The sequence below is a fragment of the Drosophila elegans genome, unplaced genomic scaffold (assembly GCF_018152505.1).
Source record: "Drosophila elegans isolate 14027-0461.03 unplaced genomic scaffold, ASM1815250v1 contig_271, whole genome shotgun sequence".
In the NCBI taxonomy this organism is placed as follows: Eukaryota; Metazoa; Arthropoda; class Insecta; order Diptera; family Drosophilidae; genus Drosophila; species Drosophila elegans.
The window spans coordinates 1281267-1296631 of NW_024545647.1; the positions used below are offsets into that span (position 1 = coordinate 1281267).

Below are 15365 nucleotides of genomic sequence, written 5' to 3' on the forward strand. Positions count from 1 at the left end.
AAATTCATCAAGATACAGCCCGGTTGAGCTGCGAAGCATGGGCTGCAACAAGGAAAGACCGGCAACAATACCCCTCGAGAGCAACTACACCGGACAGATCACAAACCAGAGACACGCTGGCCCTGATCCCACGCTATCACCAAGCCTGTCACACACCAGGAACATGCAAAACAAGCACCCACGCGCGGACCGGAACCGTCCGAATCACCAGGACCCACAGGAACCCCGGAGACCCAGTTACACATGGCGAGACAAGCACACGAAGAAGCGACCTTGAATCCCCGAAGTCAGCCAGCACGGATCATACATACAGAACCACCACAGCAACCAGACGCGCAGCAGGCAGCGGAACCAAGCAACAACGTTAAAACCACGACAGAAGATACGGAGACAGCATCACGGGAACCACAGCCGTTAAACGAAGGACTGGAACGGCAGTTACAAAACTTTCTTAGCTTCCAGCTTAAGAAATTCGAGGGAATTACAGGTGTAGCGACTATAGCCCAACATAGAATCACTAAGCGAGATGACAAGCCGTATAAATAAAAATACTTTCCCAAGAACCCTGCCATGCAGGAGATCATTAATCAACAGGTAGACGCTCTACTTGAGCAAGGGTGCATAGAACCTTCTCGCAGCCCGCACAGCGCGCCTTTGGTGCTGGTGCGGAGAAAGACCGGGCAGTGGCGCATGTGCGTTGACTACCGGCAGCTTAATGCTCGAGCGATTCCCGACGCATAAACGCGAAGTATATCTCAACGTTGGATTTGCGCCGAATAGCCGGGAAAGCTCCGCTTTGACAGTACCAGGGCGGGGACTTTATCAGTGGCGAAGCATGCCCTTCGGCTTGCATTCCGCCCCCGCTACAGCGGGCCTTGGACAGCGTGATTGGCCGAATATGGGACCGCAGCGAATTCGAAGACGATGACTTCGAAGAGGCAAGAAACCATGCCTCCCCGTCTAGCCGAAGGAAACGACACGACGACGCCAAGTATCAACGAGGGGTGGACGCGACCCGTCGAGCAATGAGGTGTTTCGGCTCGTTACTGCGACGATTCATCCCCGGAAGCATTCGTTCTGGAGGACAGCGACGGTCCTTAGGCTGACGCTGAGGGAGCCAGTGGCGGACGCAACACGCCGAGCGACGACGGAACCGGCTACGGAGGCATTCCGCATCCCTACTTCGAGAATATCGACAGATACGCCATCCGACACATCCACTGGACACAGCTTCTACAGGTCCATTACACCTCGTGCTGGGTACGGATGCCCTTCCGACCGACGGAGGATCCCACCGTGGAACTCCCAAGCTCGCCGGAATCCAACCCCGCTCTCATGGGCCCCGACCCGAGTGAAGACGAGGCGGCTATTAACCTTTCGACTACACCATGTGCCACTGTCAGCGCTACCCTGCCCATTGGACACCAACCCCCGGCCTGGCGCGTCAGTCAGAGCGCGCACACTACGCACCTGACGCCGCCTCGGACCTAAGACCCTTACCGAAGGACCCCCAGGCAGCCTACAGCACCGGCCATCCACGACATTCCTCAAAAGGCACCCACGCCGCTTTTAACCAGCTAACCGCTACCATCAGAATGCTGCGGGCGGAAAGCACCTATGCCGTCCGTTATCTGGATCACGCGGGACCGTCCGACACGGCCAGTGTGAAGTGCATGGTCTGGTCGTCACAATCCAGCGACTCCGACGAATATAACATCGCCATATTTCGACGCAGCCGCAGGAGGAAACGCAACCAGCAATCTGAACAGCAGCAGACAGTGGGGGCCATCAAGAGGACCCTCCGTGACCGAACTCCTTCGGACACCAGCGCCAACGCACTAGAGCTGGGGATCTCCGATGAGTCAATGGATGCCTTGATGGCCGAACTCCCACCAGAGGTCGAGAGCATGGTGCTGGACTGGATGCCGGATGGAGACGGACCATCTGCACCACCAGTGCAGTGCTCTGATAGACCGCTGGACGATATCCATCTAGACCTTCCGGAGAAGTGGTATTACGACACGCCTGATGGAAGAATCCCCACCGGCGTCGCAGAAATCGTTCAAGCCCGAGCGCTGCAGGCCAGGTCCAGACAACGGTACCGACTCCAACGCCCCGAGGGAAGCTACAGGGTCACCTATTATACGATTTGGAAAGATGCATGTTAATAGCTTTTTCACTGCAAGTTATATACGATTGTTCCTATGGGAGTTATAGGTATAGACGTCCGATCGGGACGCTTTTCAAACTTAATGCATACACATGTATTAGGACGACTGTAAAAGTTTCAGATCGCTATATTTTAAACAGAGCTCGCAAACTGTATTGAAACAGACAGACGCGGACATGGCTATATCGGCTCCCCTATTGATCCTGATCAAGAATTTATGTGCTTAACTGCATAATTCTTCTTCACTGCATTACAAACTTCTGAACAAAATTATATTACCGTCTGCAAGGCTATACAAAAATTATTGAAAAAAGCCTTTTTTTAAAGAAACTCATATAACCCCTTAAATCAGCTTGTAGTTCTGTTGCGTATTCATCTCGCTGACCGGACGGGTAAAATATCGCCAGAGATTTCAGTATGAGGAATCGTAATTGGCTTAATGGGTGCCACACCAGTGCATGTACAGCTCTAAGACTGGCAGAAGCTGCGTATAAGATTCGTCACAGAATACGTACACCTGGAACCTGCGGTTTCACTGAAGTCGAACCCCAACCATCATTGCATTTGTACTTTTACGATGTGAGGATAGTTTATTATATACATTATTTTCCTGCCAATGACCCTATAGCAGGGAATAGTACGATTTCCTACGTCTCGTTAAAAGAGAATTGATACTGTTCGTGACGTGTCCTATCAGTCTCACCAATTATCAATTATAAATAAAGACAGTAACAAGCATCAATCTACGGTTAGCTAGGGAGGGTAAATTACTAGAACAAGAAGGTAATAAAATATTTTCATCCCATTTGAGGCGAAGCAAAAGGTGCTCCATAATCGGACGAACTAGCGAAATAATTAGCTTCTTGGTGACATAGGAATCCACGCATTTTTTGACCACATTTTTTTTTTAAGACAATATACATTTTATTAAACGTTAATCAATTAATCAATCATCGTGTCGGATCGAAACGGCACGGATTACCCAAAACTTCTTGGACCAATATAGCGAGTGTACAAAGAGGTGGAATATTTCCATAAACGGGAGAAAGACTCAAAATTGTAATTTTTCCCTAAGGAAAAATACACTTTCTTGAGACACAGAACGCTCAGTATTTGGGATTGGTTCTGGGCATGCGTTTCACGTGAAGGCAAAATATCACAAAAGTTGAAGCACCAAGTCGGTTGAAGCTAAGAAAATTCAACTGGTTGCTAAATGCAAAGAGCAAGCTTAGTCTCAGCAACAAATTGTTGCTTTTCCGATCAAATGCTGCATTCCTTGGCTTACTGTATTCAGATATGGGGTACATCGTCAAACTCAAACATCGCGAGGGTACAAAATTTCCAAAACGGGGCGCTGCGGACAAAAGCAAAAGCACCGTGGTATGTAAGGCACGGTGATGTTTCAAATGATCTGCACATTCCCTCTGCAAGAGAGCAGATCAATAGGCATTCTAGCCGCTTAATGATCGACTCCGAGACCACTGCAATCATCTAACGGCTCTCCTGGCTCATCCGACGACCAGAAGAAGACTCAAATGAAGACATCCAGGTGACCTCTAATTAAAAGGCCGACAAAAAACGCGTGTTCTTAATTCTTAAAGATCATCTACGCTGATTGCAGTTAATATGCCATGTTATAGTTCCTTTTTTTTCTTTGACCACCGTTTAATAAAAACAAGCACACCCCTAGCTTTATTAGCCATTATTTATTTTTGAATCGAGAAGGACGCCATGATCGTTTATAAGAGAAATTGTATCAAAAGAGCAGTAACTAAGCGATAAGTCAAGTATTTTGGATTGACACAATAACAAGTAATAAGCTGTAACGACCAGATTTCTTGAATATCACGATCGCTACGTAAACGGACGGCTAGCTCATTATACATTTCTAAGGTATGTCAGCTTTCGCAAACCCAAGATGGTTTGTTGGAGATAGAAAGTCTGACTTGCGAAAACTATGTAAATGCATAGTAGACTTTTCGGATTTTTCTTCTTTAACAGTACTCGTGTCGATTGTCACATCGAATGTAGGATAAAAATGATCTACAGGTTAAGTAAGAGTACTATGGACAGAAACATGAATTTAGGGTTAGGTAGACAGCTCTAGTACGCGATTAAGTGAATTTCGAAATGGATTACTTGGGGTAAAGATATTTCAAGCAACCCACCAACAAAGTCTTGTTCTGCTATAGGTAGTAAGACATTTGATTTTTCTTGATCCATATCGGTAAATTTATAAGAAACTGACTTGAAAGCGGAAAATTTTATGGAAATCCAATCAATATTATTAAATTCATCAAAAGATATTTCTTCTGACACGAGATTAGAGTCTACGGCAATTAGTACTTCATAGTTTCATATAAAATGACGATTAGGTCACTATGATGTGTACTTACCTGGAAAAACTTAGAATCTCCGGATTTAACCAGGTTTCTGTAAACACAATAATATGAGAGGCAAAGGAAAAGCTAACAGAATTTAATTAAGTAATCTTGCTACGCAAGTATTTTATACTCTGAAAGGAAAGAAGGAGGTTGAAGCGCAATATCTCTTCTTTTAAAATTCGTGTCACTGATTCCTATTTCTCTAAGGCACTTGATTTTACACTTTGGCCAGTTAATACTTTAGTTCATGAGTATCTTCAGAAAAACCAGCCTCGTGGCTCAAAGTCAGATGTTTCAAAAATCTAAGAAAAACCAATCTGTCAATTTTGTACCAAAATGTGCAAAGCCTACTGGGTAAACTGAGTAAGGTGTATGTTAATAGTCTTTCCACCGACGTCGACGTAATTGATTTAACTGAAACATGACTAAACTCTTCGGTTTCCGATCAAGAAATATTCGTTGATAAGTTTGTTATCTATAGAACTGACCACATCTTCATAGGCGGTGGCGTATTAATTGCAGTTCACAACTCACTTTCATCGGAGATTTTTCCTTTTGAAAACCCACATTCCATTGAATTCGTTGCAGTTAAAATATATCAATAATATCAATATTAATAACATTATCAATAACATTAATATTTATATAACTTGCTCTTACATTCCACCAAGATCTGATACTTCTCTCTATTTAATGCACCAGTCTTCATCTTTTAGTGCCGATGAGGACCACCTAATTATAATGGGAGATTTTAACATATCTAACGTGTCTTGGATCTCTTCAATCTCTTTTTTGCAGAAAGCCAGCACGACTTTTTCGACGACCTGACGGACTTGTCTCTGGGTCAGATAAACTTTGTTAAGAACCATATGGATAGACTTCTTGACTTAATATTTGTTAATAACGACATTCTCGCTAATGTCCTCAGAAGCCATCCCTTTTCTCTGCCTTTCATCCAACCCTGTTGTTGAATGTTGAGATCGTTGCAGAAATTCAGACTAAGGCTGCCTTACGTGTAAAATGTTTACGCAATGCCAATTTTGTTGGTTTACACCAGGATGTGAGTGCTATCGATTGGTCCTTCTTAAAATCATGTAATGACCTAGAAACTGCAGTGTCATCCTTTAATATGACATTGCAGTCGTCAATCAATCTTTGCGTTCCTGAGGTATCGGTAAGTGACTCATCTAAAATTCTAAAATGTCAATACTTAAAATTCAATTCTGCGGTGGATTTTTCTAATTATGTTACGACCCGCGTGCTGTTTTTTAATGCTTCTAAACATTTTTATGAATGCTACATCGCTCAATGTAGAGAAAACATTCGTAATGATTCGAAAAGCTTTTACTACTTGTAAACTCCAAAAGAAAATCAAATGCGTGTCCCTCAACGATGTATTTTCACCACCGAACTGTATCATCATCTTTAGGCACTTCGAATCTTTTTGCAAACTTTTTTCAGTCAACCTACTCTCTACAATTCTATAACTTTTCCACTCCCTACCCTTATGATTTGCCCTTCATTAATAATATTTTTATTCAACATATGTGTGCCTCCATCATCTCTCCCGCACAGCATGGGTTAGTAAAACATCGGTCGACTACTACTAATCTTCTTGAATTTTTTACTCTCATCCACCGTAGTTTCCTAAATAAATGCCAAACTGACGTTATTTTTACTGACTTCAGCAAGGCACTTGATTCAGTAAGCCATAGCCTTCTCCTTCATAAACTATCTCTTCTTGGTTTTCCACCTAATTTACTTAACTGGATTTCTGCCTATCTTTCAAACAGAACTCAACGCGTTCTCTTCAATAATCAACTTTCCTCCGTCGTAAATGTTTTTTCTGGTGTCCCCCAAGGAAGTCAACCACTACTTAGCGTTCTTTTTATTAATGATCTTCTTAAAGTAGTGCCATTTGCCTCTACTCTAATGAATGCGGAAAAATTTGCCTATCATTCTCTGACCAAATGTCATACCTTTGCCTACAGTCGGACATTGATCAATTACAATTATGGTGTTCCAACAATTTGTTGCTTTTTAATCACACTAAATGCAAGTGTATGTCCTTTTACCGGACTTTAGCCCACATACACTCTTACCATCTTGGAAACTCTACTTTAGAACGTATTACGCAAGTAACTGATCTAGGTGTCCTATTTGATAGCAAGTTATTTCTGTCATCATTGGTAAAGCTAAGGGTGTTTTAGCCTTCATAAAACGTTTGGCCAAGGAGTTTGACGACCCGTATACAACAAAGACTCCTTATATTTTCATGGTTCGCCCTATTTTGAAATACTGCGCATGCATGAGTCAGCCCAAAAGCAATTTTTATTATTTGCTCTTTGACAGCTGAATTGGGACCCGGTGAGGCGTTTGCCACCTTACTCTTTAAGGTTATTGTTAATTGATCTACAGTCTTTAAAACATCGTAGAATGTGCAGCGGAGTAATTTTTTTGCATAAGCTTCTAATAGGTGAGGTGAATTCTGGCCTCCTCCTTAGCTATATTAACATCGCTGTTATCTAAAGATTTACTCGTACTTTTCGTATATTTATTTAGTTAGTTTAAGTTAGACTTATTTTTAGCATCTATGTGTAAGTTAGCAGTTCATTGTTAACTATAATTCAATAAATAATAAAGGTTAGTTTTTTAAGGGGGCTAAAAAGGAAGATGGCACACTGGCGTGAACTCGTAAATTTTACTCCTACTGACACAATTCGTTGATAATTTCGGTGGAAAGGCTGTGTTTCTCTTGTGATCCATAAACATTTTCACAAATTCTAATTACAGCTGTATAAACCTAACACCAAATATTCTAAAATGACACCGGAATATCCACTCTAAGTGAATGTGTTAAAAATAAAGCATAAATCGGTTCTTTCTTGCAATTTTTTACGAATATCGATCGCCAAACGTATAAGCAAAATCTGGCACAACAACTAAACACACGAAAAATAGTCAAACACGAAAAAAAAGCAGATGAAATTATCCGCTCAGCACATGGCAAACAATGCATGCGACTTACGATTGCATGGACTTTCCTATATGGAGGTTGAAAACTTAAAATCACGGTTAAGTCAAATTTGGCGACATTAGCCGAACGCGATAACAGCAAAACTCGATCGTAGACCTGGTTATAATAAAATTAAATTGGATACCGTCCGAGAAAAAATCTTAATACTACAATCAATAGATGAACAGAACGAACAAAAAACGATACGTCTTCATTTGCTAAGTAATAATTTTGAACTATTTTATTTCTAAACTTCCTTATCAGGTACCATTGGTGTGATTCGTATACTATTCTTATCTATGGCCTACGCAGAGACCGCATATGTTTGCCATGAACAAGAGAGCTTTATTTTGAATTCCGCCCAAGTCCCTTGTGCGTGTGAAACATTTTAAGTGATAATATTTGGTGGCTCAAGTGGCCTGAACTTACAGATTGCAAGTGCTAGTAACTGTTCCCTTGCTTGGTTTACGTGACAGATCGTAAATTTTGGCTCTGGATCGATTGACAAAGTGACATGCAACGAGCTCCTAAAATATTGTAATCGGGATTAGTATCTTATTTCTTATATCCCACCGAGAGGCTAGTTTATCCATAACTTGGGAAAAAAATCTTAAGTGCAATAAAGGAAGTCAATGATATCACTTATAATCAAAGATACTCTTTGACCGCTCAAAGGAGGTCATGTTATGTGTATATACATTTTTTTTACTCAAGTGTCTTCTATGTTCAGCTTATATACTTACATTTATACGTGTTCATGTGAGTAATTGTCTTGAATCTTGTGACGTATCTATTTTGTATTGTGCTGATTGTAACGGACGTGCCGGAGGGTTGCAATTTATTAAAATAACAGATTTATGGCTAAAGTAATTAACACAAATGGAAGTGATAGTGCAATAGAATATATAATTATTGAAATTGTGGGATCTGCTCAAATAGAAAATTACTGTTTTAACGAAATTTTCTCCCTATTGTGTGATATTTCTAGGGCGGCAATATAATATTGGCAGGTGATATGAACAGCAACATTTTGACTGAAATCATTTAACCAATTATATGATATCCGCTGGAATGACTAAAGTAAACTCCTAATTTCCAACTCATTTCTACAGAACCTGCAACACTCTCCTAAAGGTTTTTTTTAAACAAACCTGACCATATTGTAATATATGACTAGGGTTCAGAACCAGCTTTTTTTTTTTTGACATTACCTCTAACATTTTTCCCTTAGAAACCAGAGTATCAAAACAAAATAAACAGCAAGGGTTAATAGCACCATTAAAAATTATATTAAACTAAGAGACACAGTTTTTTTTCAAAAATTGAAAAGGTAAAAATCAAACTATTTATATTAGAATTCAAATCACTACGGAAAAAAGTGACTAATTCACTCTGGCAAACGTAAATAGTTTCATGCAAAACCCAACAACACAGTTAAGTAGCGTCAAACATGAAAAGACCTCAAGGCATTAGGAAATGGAAAACCAGAACCAGTTTTGGAAATTGATTCGGACATTACCGTCAAGTAAACCGAAAACTTGTGCATTTATTAGTGTCTGAGGTCGCATTAAATGAGTACTGTGATCATTAATATTGACTGTAATATTACCTGTGATACTAGATTTAGCTTTATGTGTGTTAGTGAATGTGATGTAGTAGAAGCTGTCCTTAACATATGATCAAATGCGGTTGAACTTGATGGCATTAACCCCAAGTTTTGCCACAGAATTTGCCATATGACACTTTTGTCATAAATAGCTTGATGACCACTTCCGTTTTTCCTAAGAGGTGGAAGGACGCCAGAATACTTCCAGTGGCTAAGCAAATGGTGACTAAAGGTCAATATCAATATTACCCTTCCTGTCTAAATTAACCGAAAACGTAACATTGTTAACCCTACTACGTTTCAGCAAAGCCTTCGATACTGTGAGCCACGATATTTTGTGCTGGAAGCTTATAAAAAGTTTACTTTTTCTATAACAGCAGAAAAGTTATCACTTGTCCGGCCTGTCAAGCCAGCGCACTTTGTGCGCACCATATCATCAGCCCCTATTACCAGGCTGCATTTTTTCCATCATTTTAAGTAATCGATCTAAGCGGTCACGTAAAGGTACTTCACTGCGCGCTACGTACGAACGGGAGAGAAAGAGAGCGGCAGCGTAGTGCAGTCATGTGCATCAAAGCCCAACACCAAAAACAACACTACGGCGTGTACAAACAAAGCTCAAAGGAAAGACCGCAAGATCACAAAAACACAGAGAAGAAACACAAATGCTTAAAAGTTTTTGTTAGTGTTTTCAGTCGCGAACCGAACGGAATATTAAAGTTTGTAGTTTTAAAAACGGACTTTGACTTCGTTTTTTATTTATTTATTTTTAAAGACAAGAAGGAAATGATTAGTTTAAACATATATTTGTTAATTACAATTAAGTTTAAAAAAAAGGGCCTACTATTGATGTGGGTGGTGTTTCAAATAAAGGACCAAGCTTATTAGGGCTAGAAGCTTGACCTTAAACCTAGTCGATTTCGTCCTTAACAGAACTTTTTAGTTTAATTTAATTTTAATTTTAATTTTTTTTATTTACTATCCTAGTGCTTGTATTTATTGCGCTAGTCAAAATAGGTTGAAAATATTAAAATTTTGTTTGATGACTTAAGATCTATCTTATTCTAGCAAAATTATATTATATTAGATATATTGAAGAGGTACGATGGTTGCTAAGAAGTCACAATATTACTGAAATTAATAAGAGTCCTGTAATCTACCATGTGGTCAAGTTAAGGTCTATAAGTGTATTGGTCAAGTGCGGAACATGGTCGTTTGTCGTTTCAGGTTATACACATATCTGCCTATAGAATTCGACTCTACTTTTAACTGTGACAAAATATCTCAACCCCATAAAAATTAGGATTACTTAAGATACTATCATTCTAATATGCTGTGGCAGATTGTCTTTTAAAGCCGAGAGCTGAAGCAACAAGCCTTATGTACGTACAGTTGTCTTTTAAATGTGTTTACTCCAGCTCAAGGTATTGCTAAAAGTGGTGCCTAGATTTGTTGCATACTCCTTATATTTTATAGGCATGTTATTAATTACCAGACCCTGTAGGCATCTGGTATCCAATGATTTCTTGCTGATTACTATGCATTTTGGTTTGGATGTATTTATGCTTAAGACGTTGTCTTTCGCCCAATTGTCAACTAGATACAGAACATTATTACTCTTACTAACACACACATTTATTTGACTAATCGGACTACTAACATAAACTTCATTAACATATATGGGAAAAGTAGAGGTCCTTGGACAGATCCCTGAGTAACTCCCCTAGTTAGATCTCTAACCCTAGACACAGTACCCCAAGATACTTCTGTTTGTTGTCTGCCAGCAAGATATGAAGAAATAAAATGCTCAGCAGTATCTGTAAAGTTGTACAGATTTTTTAGCTTACTACTAAGAATGTAGTGGTTCACCGAGTTAAATGCTTTGCTATGGTTCAGTTGGCAGCAATTGTCTTCAACGATGTCTGTTATTACACTTATACAGCTCATTTTTTCTAAACCCTGTTTCTGTTCAAGAAAAGTCTGAATTTGTAAGAACATTAAATTTTGGAATTTTGGGGTAACTTCAGATTTCTTCCAAATTGAAGGAAAATTGTAATGGATGTGTTAGAATATTTGTTATGTTTGGAACAAGAAGCGGCAACAGAATTTTAAGAAATTTAGGGCTTATAATGTCTAAACCATCAGCATTCGATTTTATTTTAAGGATACACTCTAAGACATTACATTCATTGACGCACACAAAGCTAAAACTATTATCACAGTAGGGTTGATATGTCAAGTAATTATTGTGGCTCATGAAAACATAAACATACATGTTGACTTTGTTTACGTTTTGACGAGCCACAGCTGTCCAGATCAGCTGAAATCGGAATCGAATGTGCTCTGTGGCAATCGGAGTTTCACATTTGCTGAAACTTCCAACCGTTTCCAACGGACGGACTGTGTGGAAAGATGGCATTAGTCTGTTTGCTCTCAAAATCATTTTTAAAATTCCTTTTCTTTTTGAAAGGGAAGATCTGTTTGCGGAATTGACAAAAACTTGTCCTTGGTTGTGTGTTTTGATCGCCAAGTTGATCGTACACAAACACAGAAATTTTGGTCGCTAGTTGACCTTTAAAATCTGCTAGTTATTTGTCTGTCGGCAAGTTGAAAGCAGTTACAAAAAAGAGTCCGCTAAAAAACTTTCTATTAAAAATTTGTTGCTAGGTCGCCTAGTTGACCAGATAATCACTACCGTGATTAATGCTGCTGTGATCAAATAATGATCGGGATTTCGAGTTTAAATTGGAGTCCCAATTCAAACAAATTTATCGGTTTAATGTCGGTGGTCACCAAATTTACAAATTCAAATGAATTTAGAATGTAGAAGTATTTTTTTTGCTGCGTGCCGCAAGTACAAAGCTATGTGCAATAGTCGCCGCAATAAGTACAATACCAATTGGGCTCCGGAGAGTTCAAGAGTTCTATTTGTAACAATTTTTTTGGGTATAACTTGGGGTTTATATACATGTTCTTGGGTCAAAAGGTATTTTCCTGGGTCTACTCTAGGTCACAACTATCAGTTACATGGTTTAGCCTATCATAACAAAATAATATGGACACAGATGTCATGGGTTAAACTATTCCTGCATATCGGCATGCAGATGGTGTGAAGACGTGACCGATCGTGAGTTTTAATTTATGATGGGTCAGAATTGACACAATTAGGTACAAACATACGTGGTCCTGTGCTTGTTTAGGTAGGCCGATATCAATAAACGACCCTTATCTATTTATCCCATAAATGCTGATACAGCTGCGAGCTATTTTCTTTTAATGAAAATCTTAAGCTTGCTTAATTTAATATTTGCAGCAGCTTTACAAGCTGAAAACAGCTGAACTGTGTTTGGCAATGTAGGCCGATATCAATAAACGACCCTTATCTATTTAACCCATAAATGCTGATACAGCTGCGAGCCATTTTCCTTTGACGAAAATCTTACAGCTTGCCTAATTTAATATTTGCAGCAGCTTTACAAGCTGAAATTCAGCTAAACTGTTATGTTAAGGCATAGTGCCGGTTCTTATTCCACCGTTTTGTTGACTTCCCAACGAAAGGCAACTTATTTTATTTTGTGTAAATGCGCCCATCGCAGCCGACGAATGGGGGCGAATATCAAAAAGTTTTGCACTTACTGCAGGATTACAATGCGCACAGTATGTATGTATCAGTGCAGTCCTTGCGAATCCATTGCTTGAAGTACTGATATTGCATTACCTTTCGGGTTCTTAACCCAAGCACACTGTTGATGAACGCTTTGCAGCCATTATTTTGAATTCATATATTTGTATTAACTTAAGTTTTGGTATTTTTTAGTGTCATATACCATTTGTGCTGCTGTGAATTTTTAGTGATAAGACTACAGCCAAGCATGTCGGACACGCAGAAATAAAAATAATACAGTCCAATCAAACTCGGGAATTAAACGTTTCAATTCATCACCATATCTTTGGTCCTTTTCGCCAAATAAACTAATTGATTAACATGGATCAATTAAAACTACTGAAGGCATCACGCGTTCGCTAACGGCGTCACAAGATCCACGTGCTGGATCACCCTGGGAACTGAACGAAATTACAGTGTCATTGGATTGGCTCAATACCGTTTGGAAGGAATTTGAGACACTCAGCCACAAAATGGCCCTTTTCGACGAGGAGAAGGGGTATGTCGATCCAGCCATCGACAAGTACTTGCAAGCAAACACCTTATTTCACTCGCTAAAACGGGCTTGCGAACAAGCCAAGCGATCGTCACACGCCTTGGTATCAACGGGGGAAGGTGCTTGTGTTAAATGTAACTCCAAGGAGCACAAGATCTTTATCTGCCCTAAGTTTATGGACTTATCAGTCGAGCAAAACGCACTTTTGTTAAAGCTAAATCCTTGTGCTTTAATTACTTGGAGTTCGGGCATGTGTCACGCAGGTGTGAATCCGAATTCACATGCAGAACTTGTCACAATCGTCACCACTCTCTAATACACGTAGAAGATTCTACTGCACACGCCGCTGTAACCAAAACACATTCAAGGGATGAGGAGCAGCGCGACCTCGGCTCTCCAGAGGTTACAACGGTGACCATCAGCAACATTGCTCGTGTACAAGACACTCTATGCGCTGAATATTCGTACAACGGATCAGCTACTACTACACAGCCACAAGGGTTACGGAAAAGCGCATTGCCCACAGCTCTAGTACTCGTTCGCATCGCCAAAGGATCACATACTTCCTGACGGGTGCTTTTGGACAGTGGCTCGGAACTGTCATACATACGCGCTTGCCATCACGAATTTTGGTGTCGGGAATTTCTTCGATCAAGGCTGAGACAACTAGAGGCTGCAGCGCACTGGATATTTAGTCAAGAATATCAGAACACACAATGAAGGAACGTGCCCACGTACTCAGCAAAATTACCTCCACGTTGGCAACACACAATATCAACGCCTCAGCACTTAAGGCGTTCAATGGCTTGGAGCTTGCAGATTCTGACTACCAATCGTTGGCGCCAGTAGATAATCTCTTGGGCAGCGATTGCGTTTGGACCGTGTTCACTGGTAAAAAGCTGTTCGACCATATTTGGATGGGTCATTACTTCGATCGTGACTACAGGCTCCTCATCTACAACGACTGACAAAAGTTCTGTTCTTCTATTTCAGAAAACCATGGTAAAGAAGAGGGGAAGACCACCGCACTGACTACTCCGGAGGTCATCTTATTGTCACCGATCAAAGCACTGTCTCAGCGGGTCTCATCCTGGACTAAAATGGTTCGCATTGTAGCTTACTCCCTACGCTTCATCCAAAGGATCAAGGCTATTAAGTCAGGCACGCTGACAAATTGCAAGGGGCTCACCTTTGAGGAGATGCAGGCTGCTCGCATTCTTTGCCTTCAAGAGGCTCAAAAACGCTTCAAGAACGACTACAATCTACTGATGGAGAACAAGCCACTTCAGAGTCGCTCCCAGCTCATCAAGCTTTCACCGATCATTAACAAGGATGGCCTTCTTGGAGTCGTTGGACGACTGGATAATTCACAATTACCAGCTGATGTCAAACACCCAATTTTGCTTCCCAAATCGCACAGCATTGCAAGGATGATTTTGGAAAACGAAAATGCGTCAAATCTGTACCCTGGAGTTTCAGCACTTGTTGTCATTATCCGCCAAAAATATTGGGTCTTTGGCGCACGCAACCTCATAAGGAATCTGGTGCACAATTGCATCAAATGTTTTCGCCAACGAAATCAAACAGCACAACAATTCATGGCCGATCTACCGGGGATTCGCATTACAGAGGCACTTCCCTTCCAGCACTCAGGCTGCGATTACGCTGGACCATTTATTCTCAAGGAAAGAAGAGGGCGAAATCCACGGAAAACTAAGGGCTACATATGTCTGTTTGTCTGCCTCGTAACATCAGCCATTCACTTGTAACTGGCCACCGATCTCAGCACAGACACCTTCATAGCATGTCTTCGTCGATTCATGTCTCTGCGTGGCGACAACGGGACGAATTTTGATGGTGCCAAGCGGGCTTTAGATGAAATGCAGCAACTTTTATCTTTACAGGTGCATCGTAATACAGTAGCGCAAACTTTGGCCACCAATGCCATAAAATGGAACTTCATACCTCCACACTCGTCACACTGGGGCGGAAAATGGGAGTCAGCGGTACGTTCTGTGTAATTGCACCT

The 15365-nt window shown here is 40.7% G+C and overlaps 1 protein-coding gene across 1 annotated transcript; it reads left to right on the plus strand.

Annotated features, from left to right (window-relative positions):
* Nucleotides 1-14052: 14052 nt before the first annotated feature.
* Nucleotides 14053-15105, plus strand: LOC121467234. Its single transcript, XM_041708555.1, has 2 exons — nt 14053-14272; nt 14330-15105. The coding sequence occupies exons 1-2, from the start codon at nt 14053-14055 to the stop codon at nt 15103-15105; spliced, it is 996 nt and encodes a 331-aa protein (XP_041564489.1).
* The last annotated feature ends 260 nt before the right edge of the window (nt 15106-15365 follow it).